Consider the following 19,012-nt stretch of genomic DNA (forward strand, 5'->3'; position numbering starts at 1 on the left):
AGCAGATAAAGTTCTCACATTGAAAAAGAGAGGCAATTCTTACCTGGTGTCTTTGTGGTAAATATGATATGCTGCAATGACAATATAACTAAGACACTGTCTCAGCAACATTGTACTGAAAGGTGAATGAAGCTTCTCTGTAGAGGTATCATCTATATTAAGACAAAGAATTGAAAACGGTATAGGTATTGTCATGTTCAAAGAAAGAAATGGATCAGTAACAAATTAAAATGGCTAAAGTTTCCTTTTTAGCACAAAAGCAGTCAATCATACAAGACATGTTTGTTGCCTGAAGTTTGCCTATTTAGTTTTAAATTGGAGCTACAAGGCTTATGCGACAGAAATGGAGATCCCTTAAAAGATTTTGGGTAATGTAGATTTCCATTCATTGCTGTCTAAATTAGGCTCATACCTTGCTTAGCCTTGTGGCGGACTGACTAAATTTGGGGTAAAGGGGATAATTGTGTGAATTTGATTATATAGCGAACCATTCATTTCACTTAAACAAACCAATCAATGTATTTGTAGTTACAAATAGATAACATTTTACTAAAGCAAACTGATTTTTACCATCGATGAGGCGGTCCATCTGTACTAGTGTTATTCCATGCAGGTGGACACCACAATCCTTGAGAAAGCGCCAGAACTGTAAGCGAGTAAGCAGGAAAGTGTTGTCTGGAGAATGGTCATGACCAAGGCTGCCGTAGAAACTGTAGATCATCCTTAGCAAAGTAATGTGCCTCATTATAGCAAATTCTACCTGAAACAAAAAAACATAAAAATTATAATAACAGTATAAAATTCTACACATATGATCTATTGTCCTCAACTACTGAGGTGATGAAATATTCAGCATTCCTAAAACCCAAAAGTATATCAGCAATTCTCACTGATTGCAAATAAACATCCATTTTTGGATCATCTCCAGATGCAATCTCTATGATACGTCATTCAGACCTGTCTGAGCTCCTGGTCTCTCTGTGCTTCAGGAAATTGGTTTAGCAGTGTCTCTATGCTCAAAGCAATGTCAGGCCCAAGCAGTGAGGCAGTACCACCTGACTTTTTGGCTCTTCTGGGTAAGTCACCTAATGCACACAAACAAATACTGCCTTCCTTTAATACAAACACACATCTTCATGATTAAACTGAATGTTAAATACTTTTGACAATTATCCATAAAGAGGGACTTTTATGACTTACTCCCATCAGAAGGGGGTGAATGTGTTCTAATTCCACTCAGGTCCGGAGTCTTTGTGCCATCAATGAAGAATGCTGGAAATTCAGCCATACGATCATTGATAAATTCCCCCTCAAATATGCGGCCATTCTTGAAAATGAACTTCCCCTGAAACATATAATTTCCACTGAGATCATATGATTAAACTCATTTTGATTGGGAAGTGAGAGAACTTAAGAGAAGTAATTTACCTGACCATGCTTTTTATTGTGATTCCATTCGCCAGAATACACTGCTCCACTTGCATAAGAGAATGTTCCTTGTCCGTGACGCAAGCCCTGCACAAACTCTCCTTTATACTCATTCCTGAGAGGGTACTGAGAGCCAGGAACTCGCCTCAGGAACCATGTGTGCGTCCCATGTCCATGCTGCAGAGAAAATTTGTGAGTTTGTCTTTAAAAAAGATTCTTCCTTAACTTTTCCATTAATTTACAGATACTGCTAGGATGAATGATTGACCTGGACACCATTAACCCACTGCCCACTGTATTGCTGCCCCAGCTGAATCCATCTCATCGTCCCTTCTCCATGTTGGACATTGTTCTTCCATTGCCCTTGATATATGTTTCCAGATGGATAACTTTGTGAAAGAAAGTGCATCAATAATTTCGGTGTGTTAGTAATTCATGATTTATTTTTCATTGAACTGACAGAAATTAGGGATTCACACATACCAGCGCATTCCCCAACCTTCTCTACAATTGTTTTCCCAATCTCCTTCATACCAAGATGCGACACCTTGACTGTAATATATTGTACCCTGTGACAAGTCATTTATTGCGTTAAGCATCATAAATTAACTTAAAACTGTTTCTGACAATTTCAGAGAAATTGACCATGTTGAGTATATTTACATACCTTCCCATGTCTTTTACCTCGGTACCATTGGCCTTTGTAAACGGAAGAGGTTTTGGCACATTTATAAGTTCCAATTCCATGACGGATGCCATAGCATACCTCTCCCTCATAGGTGCTCCCATCTGTCCAGCTGTAGGTCCCATGTCCCATCAGAGCATTTGATACAAAGTCTCCCTGTTAAATAGGGGGATTATTATTATTTTGTAAACCTTGCATACGTTACCTGATATCCAACTAGCTATATTACAGGGTGTGAAAGGACTGATACTGAAGTCTTGATAGTGATGCTTGATAGTCTGTGATGCTTATGTTTTTTGTACATTGTTCATTATATATTGTTTGTATAGAGCTGATCTGAAATGTCCAGTCACATACCTCATACTTTATACCGTCTGCCCATATGTATTCGCCATGTCCATGCATCAAACCCTCTGCAAAGCTTCCCTGGTGAATTAGTATTGTAAAAGTACTGTGTGAATCATAACTGAGTGTACATCAGTCTATTATTAGAGTTGTATAATAAGTGGTTACATTCACTCTGTTATACATGAGAATTGTGTTCCAAAATGCATTACAGACCACTTTTTACAAATAATCTTTGTTTTTTCATGTTGCTGAGAGTGGATTTACACATAACAGGAATGTAAATGCTATATTATGATTGATACCACATTTGTTAGAGAAATCAAAATGTGGTTTCCATTATAAGTTGACTGTTATTACATTTTTTTTGTTGGGGGGGGGGGGGGGTTGCATTTAATTTCATTGTTACTTTGGTGAGAACATCTGTGCTGCTTTGCTGTTGCTTACACCTTTCACTTTGGTGCTTTAAAGCATTTAATTTTAGACTAAGACTACATCTTAAAAATAAAAAATAAAATCTAATTAACTCCAGTTCCTATACTGATTCTGAATGTATTAAGATTTTTGCTGCACATTACTCACTGCTTGAAGGAAAACTGATTTGAACAAAATGGTCAACATGCCTACAAAATCATTCAGGGTGGTTTGATGTGAAATGCTTCATTCTAGAGAAACTTACCGAGTCAGACGCTCTCAGTGGTGGTGATGGGAACCGCACGTCTGAAGAGTTTCATGCCTCTAAAACCTCCCGTACAGTACATGAACTGGTTATGAATTCACTGCCTGCTGTCTGAGACAGTGTTTTACAGTTTTGTGATGAAATTTTGGCTGAAAACATGTTTTGATCACCGTCGGGGCAAAGAAATCCGTTTCTACTAATGAACCATTTTACATCGAACCACTCTGGATGACTTTGTTTACATCTCACCTTCTTAATTATGCAGAAGTTCTGAAATTCAGTAGAACTCTCTGCAGTTTTTTTACCTGATACTTTCGTACATCTCTTCGCCGTTTAATTTTTTACTTGCTCCTCGTTTTTTTTTTTTTGGAAAGGCACTTCTATTGTACTTATTAGTTCATCGAAATAACATTTTTACCCTGGATACTCGAACCTCTCTGCTAGGTAGGTTATTTGTCTTGTTTCAACTATTTCGCACCTTGTATTCATGACCGCCCTGAAAGATGACGACACCTTTTCCATGGAAAAGCTCTCCACACCTCTCACCTTCATACCTGAAAAAACACTCCAGTCAGTACTGTTGGCTATAATTCTTTGGCAGTTTGACGGCGATCCTTGTGTTCTATATGTAGCTAACCTCTGAACAATTATGTTAGCAAGAAAGGGCCCTTTAAGCTCCGACTCAGGCCGGTTCTCTCTGTCCAGCGAAGGCGCTGACAAACAAACGGGCTCCAGCGGCGCTTCTCGGTCACCGTTAGCCTCCGACGCAGCGCTCGACATGGAGCAGTTTTCAGGTAAAGTAGTAAGCAACGCATCCGCCGTACCTCCGTCAGATTTTTCCTTTTTATTTTTGTCTCCTTTTGCCATTACAGACGCTTAAAACTTGAAGAAAAAACCGCGCAGTATCATGCTATCTTTTCTGTCAGCCTCGGTTGCCCATAGCAACGACAATGTTGTTACTGACCGGCAACCAATTACGGCGAGTTAGACAGTCAAAACGGGGAAGCGTTTTATAATTTCCAGCTCCTTTATTTACAACATTTAAAACAGGTAAACTTAGGCTCTGCTATAAAATAACCATTAAGACAAGACATGTGTTGTAAAATAAAAAGTGTTTCAGTTTGTAAAAGAAACCACATACACACGCGCGCGCGTCAAGTCTGTTCAGCTAAATAAAATCTTGAAAGAGGAATGTCCTTCAATCCTGTGAGATGATTTCAAGGTTGGCCAGGTGCCTCATGGTGGGTCTGCCATGAGGACAATTCCAAGGCTGGTCAATTTCCCCCATGTGGACCACAAGCTTTTTCATTTCACTGGTGTTCAGGGCGGTGCCAATCATTACCTGTGATAAGAAGACAACACTTAATAACTGTGAAACATCATAAATTCAGAGGCTCCGCAATTAGTCTGGACAAGGGCTGATACTGCTGATTATAGCAGTAATGGAGTTATCTACCATTTATTCTGGTAATCGATTGAATCGAGTAAAATGACGGCTGAGCAAAATGGAGTTTTAAAATAGCCTTTTAAAAGCTTTCAAACTACAGAAAAAGAAACAAGTCTTTAAAATGACTTGAAAATATCCCTACACACAAACTTGCCACTTAAGTACATCTTGTGTCTACACTGTCCATTTTAACAGTTCTACAGGTGCACTTTATAGTTCTACAAATACAGACTGTAGTCTACCTGTTTCTCTGTGTACTTTGTTAACTCTCTTTTACCCGGTTCTTTAACATGGAAACAGACACCGCAGTGCTGCTGGAGTTTTTAAACACCTCAGTGTCCTGTGGACAGCATCCTGTGACCACTGATGAAGAACTAGAGGATGATGAACTTAAACTGTGCAGCAATAGATGAGCTACTGTCTCTGATTTTACATCTAAAAGATGGACCAGCAAGGTAGGTATATCTAAGAGTGGACAGTGAGTGTTTAAAACCTCCAGCAGCACTGCTGTGTCTGATCCACTCATACCAGCGCAACACACACAAAAAACATGCCACCACCATGTCAACTGTCACAAATCACCTGCCTGCATCTTGATAAAATGGGTGCATCCATCAGGATCTGTCAACATTGCCAGATTATTCACTTCTCCCCTAAATTGTGTGATTTTGGTTGGGGTGGAGCAAAATGTGATTTTGGCAAATTTTAAAGAAGTACAACCCCAATTCCAATGAAGTTGGGTCGTTGTGTAAAACAAATAAAAACAGAATATGATGATTTGCAAATCCTCTTCAACCTATATTGAACTGAATACACTACAAAGATAAGATATTTAATATTCAAACTGATAAACTTTTGTTTTTTGCAAATATTCACTCATTTTGAATTTGATGCCTGCAACACATTCCAAAGGAGTTGGGACAGGGGCAACAAAAGGCTGGGAAAGTTAAGGAATGCTCAAAAAACACCTGCTTGGAACATTCCACAGGTGAACAGGTTAATTGGAAAAAAGTGAGTGTCATGATCGGGTATAAAGGGAGCATCCCTGAAAGGCTCAGTCGTTCACAAGCAAGGATGGGCGAGGTTCACCACTTTGTGAACAACTGCGTGAGCAAATAGTCCAACAGTTTAAGAGCAACGTTTCTCAACATGCAATTGCAAGGAATTTAGGGATTTCATCATCTACAGTCCATAATATCATCAAAAGTTTCAGAGAATCTGGAGAAATCTCTGCAAGTAAGCGGCAAGGCAGAAAACCGACATTGAATGCCCGTGACCTTCAATCCCTCAGGGGGCACTGCATTATAAACCCACGTCATTCTGTAACGGATATTACCACATGGGCTCAGGAACACTTCAGAAAACCACTGTCAGTGAACACAGTTCGTCGCTCCATCTACAAGTGCAAGTTAAAACTCTGCCATGCAAAGCGAAAGCCATATATCAACAACACCCAGAGACACCACTGGGTTCTCTGGGCCCGAGCTCATCTGAGATGGACTGACACAAAGTGGAAAAGTGTCCTGTGGTCTGACGAGTCCACACTTCAAATTGTTTTTGGAAATAATGGACGTCGTGTCCTCCGGGCCAAAGAGGAAAAGGACTGTCCAGATTGTTATCAGTGTAAAGTTCAAAAGCCAGCATTTCTGATGTTCTGGGGGTGTGTTAGTGGGTAACTTGTACATCTGTGAAGGCATCATTAATGCTGAAAGGTACATACAGGTTTTGGAGCAACATATGCTGCCATCCAAGCAACATCTTTTTCAGGGAAGTCCTGCTTATTTCAGCAAGACAATGCCAAGCCACATTCTGCACGTGTTACAACAGCGTGGCTTCATAGTAAAAGAGTGCAGGTACTAGACTGGCCTGCCTGCAGTCCAGACCTGTTTCCCATTGAAAATGTGTGGCGCATTACGAAGCGCAAAATACGACAATGGAGACCCCGGACAGTTAAGGAACTGAAGTTGTACATCAAGCAAGAATGGGAAAGAATTCCACTTACAAAGCTTCAACAATTAGTGTCCTCAGTGTTGTTAAAAGGAAAGGTGATGTAACACAGTGGTAAACATGCCCCTGTCCCAACTTCTTTGGAACATGTTGCAGGCATTAAATTTAAAATGAGTGAATATTTGCAAAAACAATAAAGTTTATCCGTTTGAACATTAAATATCTTGTCTTTAGTGTATTCAATTGAATATAGGTTGAAAAGGATTTGCAAATCATCGTATTCTGTTTTTATTTATGTTTTACACAACGTCCCAACTTCATTGGAATTTGGGTTGTACTTAAAAATAATATACTGCATTGCCTAATAATGTAACTGAAATCTAAAACTATAACAATTGTATAATTGTTACTAAAACTGACACTTTATTCATCTCTGTTGAAGACAGACACTTGCCACAACTTGAAGGCATTGTTTGTGATCTCAAAGACAAAATACACTATATTGCCAAAAACATTCACTTGTCTGCCTTCAAACACATATGAACTTGAGTGACATCCCATTCTTAATCCATAGGCTTTAATATGTCTGTGCAGGCCAGTCAAGTTCTTCCACACCAAACTCGCTCATCCATGTCTTTATGGACCTTGCTTTGTGCACTGGTGTGCAGTCATGTTGGAACAGGAAGGAGCCATCCCCAAACTGTTCCCACAAAGTCAGGATCATGAAATTGCCCAAAATCTCTTGCATTGCTGAAGCATTAGGAGTTCCTTTCACTGGAACTAAGGGGCTGAGCTCAACTCCTGAAGACAACCCCACACCACAATCACCCCTCCACCAAACTTTACACTTAGCACAATGCAGTCAGACCATTCTCCTGGAAACCACCAAACCCAGATTCGTCCATCGGATTTCCAGACGGAGAAGTACGATTCGTCACTCCAGAGAACACATCTCCACTGCTCTAGAGTCCAGTGGTGGCACTTTACACCACTGCATTCAACGCTTTGCATTGCGCTTGGTGATGTAAGGCTTGGATACAGCTGCTTGGCCATGGAAACCCATTCCATGAAGCTCTATATGCTGTTCCTGAGCTTAACTGAAGGCCATATGAAGTTTGGAGGTCTGTAGTGACTGACTCTGCAGAAAGTTGGTGACCTCTGCACACTATACACCTCAGCATCCACTGACCCTCATTTTACATGGCCTACCACTTTGTGGCTGAGTTGCTGTCATTCCCAATCACTTCCACTTTGTTATAATACCACTGCTTAATAATGTTTGTAGAAGCAGTCTGCATGCCTAGGTGATTGGTTTTATACACCTGTGTCCATTGAAGTATTTGGAACACCCAAATTCAATTATTTGGATGGGTGAATGAATACTTTGGCAATATAGTATACACCATGAATAGTTCAATTATTTTGGTAATTGTGACTGTACATAGTTCTGGCATAGCCTGAGTTTTAAAAAAAGTGTATGAGCAATAGTTATGCTCTTTTTGTTGGCAATAATATTTCCTATGGAATCATGGGTTCTAATTATCATCTAAGGCATTAAAAAAAACTTAGCAGTTTATTACTGATGTCATGTTGGGTTTAAATGCTGTATTAATGTTACAGTTGAAATTCCATCATTTAAGTGTTTTTGATAATTCACCTTTTTTCATGCATGTTGGCAGGAAATTATATAAGCAATCTGACAACCCTGGGTTCTGCTTCTTGCTGAACATGTCTATCCTTTTTTTATTTAGGCAGCCCTAGTTCAGAAACTGCACAGGAGAAGCAGTACTCACTGATTTGCGACAAGCTCTGGAGGCAAACATCTGCCTGACGCGAGAAGGCCTGCACATGACTCCAGGACTGTCACTAAGCATGAAAATGAGCTCCTCAATGTCAGCAGGCCCAAAGGTCCAGTTCTTACTAGTGGGTAAAGAAACCAGCTTCACTCTCTCCATAACCGGTGCTGTAAAACACATTAGACTTAATCCTTCTGGAGAACAAATGACAGAATAAGTGAGGAATTTCTGGTATGCTTTGTCACCTACCGTCCTCATCAATGAGGAAGTCAAAACCATTTTTCTTGAAGATTTCAAGGTTTTCAATTAATGTGGTTTCACTCACAGCAGTGAGGTGGAGGTTCTGGGGACTGAGATGACAACAGAAAACACTGTTACTTCAGGGTGAGCGTACATTGTAATTATGAATCAAGGTAAATGATTTAAAGGCCAGACTTACACTATAAGTCTTTGGCCCTTAAGGACAGTATGCTGTTGTAACATCTCAAAGTTGTATTTCTCATCTGTGGCATGCTGGTCAATCATGAAGAGGTCAGATTTTAACTTCGTGATGATGAAACCCAGGTTGAACTGACCAATGATCTCCATCTCTTTAAACATGTCCTTGCTTCAAAACAAACATATAAAACCATACTGTGGCTATCAAATCAAAACCACTAGTACTTTCTTTCCTTTTGTAAACAAACAATAGAAAATTGTTTTTCAAATTTTTTCATGATGAATTCAAATTTACTTGAAACAAAATCTCTCTAACAGTACTGTGCAAAAGTCAAAGACTAGAAATTCCAGTCAATTTTCAGATGTTTCTGAGAAGTGAAGTGAAAAACAAGACTTTACTGTACTCCTAACAACTGTGCAAAACTTAAAGCTTTCATCTTTGAGAGGCAGAAAATAGATAAAGTAATCCACACTCTTGCCTAGATTTCAACATCACTGAAGGTGTTTGGGATTACTTGGGTGCAGCCAAGGCAACCAACATCCAAGAATGAACTTTGGATATGTGGACAAATATACCTGCAGATGTCTTTGAAAAAGTGACAGCAATTCTCCTGAAAAGAATGCAAGCTCTAATAAAAGCAAAGGGTGGACAAGGGGTGGAAACTCCTTTTATTTAGTCACTGAGGCCTCTAAAAATGTTTTGATAAATAAATGTTTTCTATTTTTTTTCCTAATACTACAAAATAAGTTGTTCTTATGTGCACTTATTTCGCACAGCACTGTACATCAAACTTAAAGTTTTCTTAGGACACAGATGATACAAACACACAAATTCAGACATGGACATGATCAGCACAATAAGACAAAATAAATTAAACTGATGCCCCACCTTATCTCTTTCTTCAGTTCATCCTCAGCACTCTGGTTTTCACCAGGGTTAATCTTTGCCCTAAAACGTCTATATTTTGGCCCTTGGTCATTTTGCTCTTTTTGGTGGGTTTTCAATCTATCCATTCCTCTGGTAAGCTCCATCATTGAGAACCGTAAAGGCACCATTTTCTTCTGTACACTGGCAGGTTTGTCAAAGAGCCCAGAAGAAATATCCCTAACAGTGGAGGATGGCACCAGCTTCTGTTCCGATGGTTTATTGTCCCACTTAAATTTTTTGGCCTCTGGACTGAAGGTCCTCTCCGGGCTATGGATGGATTCACTCTCTTGTTCTGAAGATTCTAAGACATCAGAGTCCTTTGCTGTGAGTTCACTGTAGGGCTCTGTTTTAATGCTATGTTCATCTAAAACAGAACTTAAAGAGCTCAATTCAGAACCATGTCCACACAGTGACTCTGGGGTTCTGGAGGAGCCTTCCTCTGAGATGCCTGATTCAGCGGCTATGTCCAAACTGTGCTCATACTTGTTTAGGCATGACGTAGAAGCTTTCAGTGGTGAAGCAGCATTTTCAAAAGATGTACTTGAAGGAGATCCTACGGATGGTCTCACGTAATTAAGCTTTTCAGAGCAATGGAAAAAAGACTGCATCTTTTTCTGAGCTGGGCCATTACTGACTGGTTTATAGTTAGAGGTCTTCGTCAAAATTCCCGGTGCTTGATGTTTTGAAAATGCTGCTTTTAGTCCAGCTAAGTTGAAGGATGGCTTTGGGGCTTGAGTCAATGTATCAGAGTTGTTTTCTAGAGTTATTTCAGGCAGAGAAGCTGTGTGATGACCTGATGAACCAGCAGTAGAATCAGCAAGTGTACAAAACCCTGAGAGAGAAAGAAACCGTTGAAAGAGGATATTATTTGCTGAGCTGGCTGGGGTAACACTCAGTAGGAGCTTGCAGTATCATGATACTTTAAGATAATTTAATAATATGCAATATGTATCATGATCCCCCTGTTACCAACCTGGAAAGATAAGGGCTAGAATGTGCTTCTTTGAGTTAATGAAGTGGAGCCGCTGCATCTTTTTGGAGTGCCACTAACGTAACACTATTGGACAGCATAACTCACTTGGAGGAGAACCCTAACTGCTAATTCTGTTATATCAGCTAACAGACACCAGTATTGGCTTAAATCAAAATTTGGCTACCACTGTGGTGGAGAAAAGAATAAATGGGATTAAAAACCATGAGTAGTGACTTTTTTTCCCCCATTTGTTTGCAATGTCAGAATTCAAACTCATAATTGACTAATGACGGAGGAAAATCTTAGACAGCCAAGTCATTTGGGAGCTCATCATAAAGTTCTTTTTAATAAAACATGAAGTGATGATTCCCAGAAAATTCTCAGAAGAGCTTATTGTGATCTTTTTTTGTGATAACATATGATCATATTGCCCACTCCACACTAATGCTGAACACAAAAGAATAATATAGATAGGTGTAACATACTGCTTGAGAGTTGTGGTGTGTGATTGAGGCTGATCTTATTGACACCAGTTTCATACATGGCAATGAGGGAACTCTTCAAAACTGCCAGCAACAACTTCTCTTCTTGCAGGAATATCTGACGTTTGTCGGGTGTAACATTCACATCAACACACTCTACAATATGGGGAGAAAAAAGGGAAACAAATCAAACTGAAATGAAACTAAACGAAACTATTAAACATACAATACCCAATACATGTAAGGCATTCATTCCTACCTGAAGCGACAGAAATGTTAAGAGCAACAAATGGGTACTGATGACGGTTGAACATGTGATAGACTTCATTTACAAGCTTGGAAACCTATATCAAACAAAGATATAACATACAAGTCAGGCATGTCAATTTGACCTTCCAGGCCAAAGTGTTGCAGAAATGAGCATTTACCCTCATCTACTGCTTTAAATTCAGTTCATGAAGACCTAGCTGATGAACTAGCTGATGAGCTGAATCAGATGTGTTTAATGAGACAGTGTGCTAAAGTCTGCAGTCCTTTGGCCTGTGAGGATTGGAGCTTGTGATAAAAATGGAGCATACAACAAGGTACAAAGCAAATGATAACATTTAAAGGGCCTTTATCCTATATTCTTCTTGTATTTCATTTGTCCCCCTTAATTCATTTTTATATAACTACTTACAAGTTCTCTTTATGCATTAAACAGGTTGTTTTTGTTATTATACCTTTAAGACTTGACGTATGTAAACCTGTGTTCTGATTGGCTGCCCTATATTGTGCTTCATAAAAACAGCCCAAACTAAAACACTCCTTATAACTTCAGTGTAAATGGGTGGAGCAAAACTACTGTAGGCTGACTAGGTGGATATCTGTAAATTAGTTCTTCATGATATCATAAAAGCTAATGAACGATACATTTTAGAACGTTAACAATGTTTACAGTCCAAACTTTTATTTAAAAAAAAAAAGAAGGAAATTTTGGTTTTCAATTATATGGGCATTTTAAGTGAATCTGAAATACCTTGGAAGGATCACAGGGTCTTTTGTTAATAAAGAAGAACTGCCTGTCAGTTGCACTTCTTCCAACGCCATGATCGGCTTGTGATACATAACCAGAGATTCTGCAATACAGTTATTGACAGATTAGCAACAATTAATGGAGCATCTATTGGAGCTTTAATGCATATAGTTTCTGGTCAAAATAAACAGAGAGACATAGTTTGACTACATCAGGCCATCCTCTCAGAACTACATGACAAACTCTTTGTACCTAAAATGCAAGATATTAACCTGACAAATCATATTTAGAAAACAGTCCTGCTCACGTGAAAAGGTCTTTAGGAAGTTCTGCCCCACTTAAACCATAATCTTCTTTAATGTTGTCTGTGGGAGATATTTGCTGAAATGGAATTAAACTCTGGAGCTGTGAACAGATAAAGAAGAACTCCACAGGTTAAGAACAAAAACTAAATCTCAAATTGATACTTGTGATAAAACCTTTCACAGAAAGCACCTTGGAAACTGCATCACAATTGCTAACTGGGGATAAACACACTGGAGCATTGCCACCTTTACAATGAATATTAGATGGCACTGATTCTATACCAGGTATCATAGGAGGTTGATATCAGCATAACATCCTGGACCAGATATCAAGGAAAAAAGAAAGAATCTGATTAAAGCCTGTAACAAATCTAGCTTGAAACAGCTCACGATCACTGTGATGTGAGGATGTTAGCTGTGTATCTCTTTCTGTGGGGTAGTAGAATTTTTGAGCATAATGTATTACTTTTAGATGCTCATCTTGTACTCAATGAAGTGATTTAACAAAAAAATAATAATAATTTAAGTTTTTAAAAGAATACTGCCTTCAGAATGGCAGATGCCAGGAGAACACCACCAGAATGCATAGTGTGAACAGTAAAAAAAATATAGTTTTTCAGGGTTTGGCCTCTGAGTTCTAGTGAAGGGTAATGTTAATGCTACAGCATTCAAAGATGACATTTTAGGCAATTATACGCTTCCCAAAATTTATCCTCAAATGCTCTTTTGACCGAATGGACACATATTCCTAGAGATACTCCAAAATCTTTCTGGATCTTTCTGAAAAGGCTTTGTGGAAAGAATCCCATTCTACACGTTTGATATCAAGCACCCTTTGTCCCTTGATGTCCATGCTGCCCTTTTTAAAATTGCTAAAGCATGTTTAAGGGCCTTATCACATGAAGTTCACACAAATAACTACTATTAGTAATGCTTCCTGTGTGTTTAACCAGCCAAGTCTTTCATACATCAATCTCAATCCCTGTTTTGATTTCTTAGCCCTCCAAATGCCTCCAATCACTGCTTAGTGACCACTGCCTCCCATTACCTTCGGTCATGATTTCAGTCTTAAACGTAGGCCTCTGGATATGTTGGTAATAAGTGCCTGAGAGAGACCTAAAGTAATACAGTTACACAACCCTTTTCTGTGTAACCATCATACACAATCATATTTTTATTTGATAGTAGCGCTATTGGTTTTGCAAAGTTGTCTACTGGTATCATGAACTAATTGCAATGCATTTTTATATTTTTGGATGTTGTTATAGCTCAGCAGGTTAAGCCATTCTAAAATCTTGATCCATGTGCCCTTTTAACCTTTGATCACCTGCCCCTCTAGGGGTCTCTGCATGGCCCTGTGTGATAAACACCTGATCTGTTATTATACTGTTCATAAATAAATATTATAACACAAAATATGAACTAGGAAAACAGTGTCCAATAACCTAATAAGCTCACCTGTTTAGGCCCAAACAGTGCTCCAATGTTGTCCCTCATGCTGTGACTCCCACTAGTGCACAGCACTGTGTTACGCTTGCCTTGACCAATTTGATTGGTGCATGTGATGCGCACAGCAGTGGAGATGATGCAGTATGACTGCAGCACGTGGACCATTTTAGAATATTCCTGTATGGCAGAAAAGTCACTCATTCATTTACTCATTTCCTATGTTGTCATTACAGTTGGACAATTTGATGTTTTAGCGTTATTGTGAGAAATTAGGAGTACATCAGCATCAGCAGTACTTTTAAAACACTAAACAACTTCATGTCTCATAAAAAGTGCATGTTTAAAACAAAAAAAGTTTTAGTGACAAGTTTTTCAGTATCTGACTGGTGTCAACTCATTCCCTATTAACTCATTTCGGTCATTTATTTATCCAATTACTTGATTTTTTGTTTATGTAAATAGCAAAAATTCTACTGAATTCATACAAATACTGTACTTATCACTCCACACACCTTTTTTTTTTTTTTAAATATGAAACTAGCACCACTGTTTTGCTGGTGCAATTTGTCCATTTGCAAACCTCAGAAAACACTAAATATACATATTTATCGGTTTATCATATTTATCATTTTGACTTCAATTAATGATGAAAAAAGCACACAAAAACAGCATGGTCGTCAACCAGGTCAGACCTGCAGGGCCAAAAGGCATGTCCACCATTCATCAAATAGAAACAACCTTACATGTGATGTCAATGTTTTGAAAAACTCATTTGAACACTGAAAAACTCCACTCTGAAGTTTTCAGTGACCTAAACTTCCATTTTCATAAGGGAGGCTACAACAAGTATAAAGTACATTTTCCAAAATTACGCATATCAATGGCTGTGTTTACATGCAAAGATTTTTGCTAATCCGATTGAATGCAGATTCAGACTGAGGTGTTTATATGCTCACTATCTTCAACAAGCTGATGAAAATCTTCGTTTACATGCTCGCTACAAGTAATCCGATGCAAAATACGTGGAGTAGCGTTTAGAGTAAACGTTACCATGACTGCGAACATCATGGGAGGTCCAGTCGGCGTGAGATGAGTTTCCAGTTGGCTCACTTGTGTTTTTAATTGCTTAAAACTGATGTCAAACTCAGAAAAACGTCCTTGACATGTACTTTGAAAGGTAGCGGTGAGAGGAAGACCTCGTGTTCTGAGATGCATAAGCTAGACGTCCCTCAAACCGCCTTCTTTTGAAGCTCAGAGCATAAACTTGGTCTCCTCTGCCGTGTTGAACGGTATAAACCTTTCACTGTGGCACGGCGCGCATGCGCAGAACGTTCTTACACGTTCAGATTGGAGCGTAATCGGATTCAGGCGTTTACACGGCTATTATTCTACTATTTAACGGATTATTTAGAGGCTTACCCACCTTATTCAATCGGATAGAAATTGTATTCCGAATGGCCTCAATCAGATTAGTCTATTCCGATTGAGGTGTTTACATGTACGTATTCTATTCAGATTGAGCTATTAGTCAGATTATTAATGGATTATCAGGCTGCATGTAAATGCGTGCCACGCCATAGCGAAAGGTTTATACTGTTCAACATGGCAGAGCAGAAACTGGTCTGCAGAGGATACAAAATTTATGCTCCGAGCTTTAAAAGATGGCGGTTTGATGGACGTCCAGCTTATGTGTCTCAGAACATGACGTCTTCCTCTCACCGCTACCTTTCTAATTACATGTGAATGATGTTTTTCTGAGTCTGCCATCAGTTTAAAGCAATTAAAAACACAAGTGAGCCAAGTGGAAACTCATCTCATGCTGACTGGTCCTCATGTGATGTTCACTGTCATGGTAACGTTTACTCTAAACGCTACTCTACGCATGCACCTCATTTTGCATTGGATTACTTGTAGTGAGCATGTAAACAAAGATTTTCATCAGCTTGTTGAAGAGAGTGAGCATATAAACACCTCAGTCTGAATCTGTAATGCGATTGTATTCAATCGGATTGGCAAAAATCTTTGCATCTAAACACAGCCAGTGCTTATTCTGCTAAACCAAAACAGAGCTTGCCAAAAAAGCAGAGCACAGCATGCTGATATTAACTTTTGACTGCAATATTATAGTGGTTTACTGACACTGCTGAGCTTTGGGCATTTACAGTTGTAAATATGTTTCTCTAGATTCTTATGCATTACAGACGCACTGCTGGTAAAGGTAAGCTCAGTTTTAAAGGAAATAGTCTTTTTTTTTTCCCTTTTAAAGTCGCTTATGACCTTGTTCTGTCATCTCTGAAATCTGTTTTTCCTCTTTATTGCCATTGATTTTTTTAATTGCCATTATCAATAAGTAGTTGTGTAAGTATAGTATAATTAGTTGCTGCAGCTCTAACTGTGATGTTGCATCTTTACTGCATATTTGAGAACCAGTGAACCTTTTTGATGTTGCGCTGGAACTCTTTGTGGCGAACCGGCAGGGTGGAGAAGAGCTGCTGTAGGCTGACTGTGGTGCCCTGCTGCCTGGGGTGTGGTGCACGCTGGACCAATCTCCCATCATGGTCATAGACAAGCCGAGTTCCAACGTTACTGTTTTCATGACAGGTCACCACGCTGAGGTCACTGAGAGCAAACAGATGTTCGGGTTACTGAAGCAGTCATTATTGAGGGATATAAGACTTAATTCCACATCAAGAGGTTACAATTACACAGTACTTTAATGTTCCAAACATGTCACGGTATCATGCAAGCAAGTAATATTTAGATTAACAATAAGCGTGGTTTATGAAGCCATGCTTACTGAGTGCTGATAGTAAAAGGATCTTAAACAGCGAACAGAGCTTGTTTTGATTGGACTGTTTTGATCTGTTCTGCTTCTCTTAAAAATACCTTATGAATGTTACAAAGTACTGTAAATGTTAACCAAACAGAAACCACACATCAACAAAAGAAATGTACTATTTGTTTCATGCATTTTGAACCATTTTTTTGAAACAATGTGAAACATGAAACAAAAAGACATAAGCAAGACTGATTTTTATACTTCAAATGAATCTATCGTATCAAATTTAGAAACCACTAAGAAAAAAACCCAAAACAAATCAATACCTGAGTGCACACAGTGAGCTGAGAGCTTCACCACGGAAGCCAAATGTCTCAACGTGTATTAAGTCGGAAAAGTCCCTCAGTTTCGATGTATGGTGCTTTAAGGCTGTGGACGTAAGAAAAATACCACAGAGTGAGCATAACAAACCTAGGACAGGGGCTGGGTACAGATATCAATAGCATTACTTAGACTTCAGTAGTGACTGCTGGTCAATACTTTCTTTGAAGTCAATCTGACATTAAAACACTCACCTGTTTTTTTTTTTTTTAATGTTTCTAGTTTGATGTCCTTGGTCACATTCAGAGCAAATCATCATATATCAGGTCATAGTTACAGGACAAAATTCTTGTTTTTCTGTAATTTTTCATTACAAAGGAAAGACTTTTGCCCACTATAAACATCTTCTGAGTTTTGGTTATACCACCAAGTGGTGAAGAACAATACTAATAACTATTGTTTACTATATTTTTTGCTTTCCACTCCCACCACCGCCAGCTATTACTGAAGTGTTCAGTAGCTCAGAGACCCTCCCTCATACAGTGTTTCAACACCTCACAGTACATAGAAGGAAAATGTGTTATGGCAGTGTTTTCCAATCCAGTCGTCAGGGCCCCCCAGGTGGTCCACATTTTTGATCCAGTCTAACTCAAAACAGGGAAGATGGAACAATATGGATCCTTAGGGGAAAACTGCATTCTGATTTCCAATTCAAGAATTTGTATTGGGTACAATCCAGTGTTAATATTTTGATAACATGGAATTTGTGATATTTGCTAATACTTAAGTTATTCAATCAGCTCCACAAAACTACTGAATTCCGATATCCAGTCTTAGTAGTGATAGGCTAAATGTATGTTTCTAATGTGACTCACTTAAGCCTTCAAAGTTCTCCTCCTCCACTCCTCTGCCGTTATCAGAGACCTCCACCAGCTCTGTCCCATGGTCTTTGAGCTTAATGTCTGAAAGTACAAAAAGAAATTCATGGGGTTATTAAAATTACGTTGTCCTAAAGCTGACATGTTGATCGTAGCCCTCACCATAGCAAATGCCAGCTGCAGTTCACCTCTGCTGCCCCATGCACTCACCCACACTTGTTGCACCTGCATCAACGCTGTTCTCCACAAGCTCCTTCACAGCTGTGGCCAAACTCAGAACGACCTGTCCTGAGCAGATCTGATGCACTGAGTGTCTGTCTATGGCCTTTATGGCTCCAGCTGGTTCTGCACTGGAATTCAAGGTCCACAACACGCGTTAAGGTCACGACAGACAAATCTAACTGCATACAATGTCAAAATTGCTCTGTACCCAAAGCCAATAATATGTTAACCTACTTATATTGGCGTGTTCTAACAGTTAGCTATCTAACCCGGGAAATAGTGAGATAAGCTGTAAAAAAAAAAAAAAACACGCAAAACTCACCAGGCTTCTGTCATGGTTCCTGAGGTACCTTCGCAACCAAACAAGGCTTTTAGTATTTAGTGAAGAAATGCATCAGTTTCCTGTGTAACTCCAGGCCTGCTGAAGTGAAGTAATATTAAACTGAATTTACTGCTTCCTGCTAACTTTAAACAAACAGAAACACGAAACACAAGCCATTTTCAGTTTGTGCATGCACTTTATTGTTAATCTAGCTCGTACGTCGGTTACATAGCAGAAATGCTGCTCGTTCTTTGCTGAAGAATTCCTGCGGCCACACGTGAAACATTTCACAGACCGACTTACGACGTTTGTCCCATAAACATTCCCGCTAAGTGCTGTTATGCGCAGACTTCCGGCGGTGCTGTGGACATCCGCTGATCTTCATTTCATCATGCTCTGAAACTCTTCACTGTACATGACATGTAGATCAGTTCGCACAGCCCGTGCACCCTTTTCTGTTTGAGAACGCCAAGTCGTCACAAATTGTGTGCAGTATTGTGTTTTAGCTATTTTATGCATTTTTCTGCTGCCTTAGTATTTTTGGGCAATTATAGTGTGGAGCCATTTTAAATA

At 39.1% G+C, this 19,012-nt stretch overlaps 2 protein-coding genes across 5 annotated transcripts in view; both read right to left on the reverse strand.

Annotated features, from left to right (window-relative positions):
• The window catches only part of rsph10b (radial spoke head 10 homolog B), a 9,208-nt gene extending 5,058 nt beyond the window's left edge, over positions 1–4,150 (reverse strand). The window contains exons 1-11 of one of the 2 annotated variants that reach the window (XM_037544406.1): positions 3,775–4,150; positions 3,616–3,691; positions 2,471–2,539; positions 2,096–2,269; positions 1,912–1,997; positions 1,697–1,817; positions 1,429–1,605; positions 1,201–1,327; positions 958–1,085; positions 571–760; positions 44–152 (exon numbers count right to left, since the gene is read on the reverse strand). In XM_037544406.1, the coding sequence (XP_037400303.1) occupies positions 44–152; positions 571–760; positions 958–1,085; positions 1,201–1,327; positions 1,429–1,605; positions 1,697–1,817; positions 1,912–1,997; positions 2,096–2,269; positions 2,471–2,539; positions 3,616–3,691; positions 3,775–4,004 (1,487 nt within the window). In that variant the 5' untranslated portion in view covers positions 4,005–4,150. Of the gene's footprint in view, positions 1–43; positions 153–570; positions 761–957; positions 1,086–1,200; positions 1,346–1,428; positions 1,606–1,696; positions 1,818–1,911; positions 1,998–2,095; positions 2,270–2,470; positions 2,540–3,615; positions 3,692–3,774 lie in introns of both variants that reach the window. The other variant, XM_017705560.2, reaches the window with a different exon arrangement.
• Positions 4,146–18,794, reverse strand: pms2 (PMS1 homolog 2, mismatch repair system component). Of its 3 annotated transcripts, none has more exons than XM_037544405.1 (16): positions 18,659–18,792; positions 18,440–18,538; positions 18,106–18,245; positions 17,893–17,979; positions 17,023–17,125; positions 16,353–16,536; positions 13,927–14,094; positions 12,471–12,568; positions 12,167–12,266; positions 11,408–11,492; positions 11,152–11,304; positions 9,655–10,525; positions 8,767–8,934; positions 8,577–8,677; positions 8,325–8,494; positions 4,146–4,479 (listed from the first exon to the last, which is right to left on the reverse strand). In XM_037544405.1, the coding sequence occupies exons 2-16, from the start codon at positions 18,451–18,453 to the stop codon at positions 4,336–4,338; spliced, it is 2,586 nt and encodes an 861-aa protein (XP_037400302.1). In that variant the 5' UTR covers positions 18,454–18,538; positions 18,659–18,792; the 3' UTR covers positions 4,146–4,335. The 3 variants fall into 3 exon arrangements, with proteins under 3 accessions (XP_037400302.1, XP_017561051.1, XP_017561050.1); XM_017705562.2 differs by having other exon boundaries at positions 18,440–18,535; positions 18,659–18,788; XM_017705561.2 differs by having other exon boundaries at positions 18,440–18,794.
• Between the last annotated feature and the right edge of the window lie 218 nt (positions 18,795–19,012).

The sequence above is a fragment of the Pygocentrus nattereri genome, chromosome 13 (assembly GCF_015220715.1).
Source record: "Pygocentrus nattereri isolate fPygNat1 chromosome 13, fPygNat1.pri, whole genome shotgun sequence".
NCBI classification, from domain to species: Eukaryota; Metazoa; Chordata; class Actinopteri; order Characiformes; family Serrasalmidae; genus Pygocentrus; species Pygocentrus nattereri.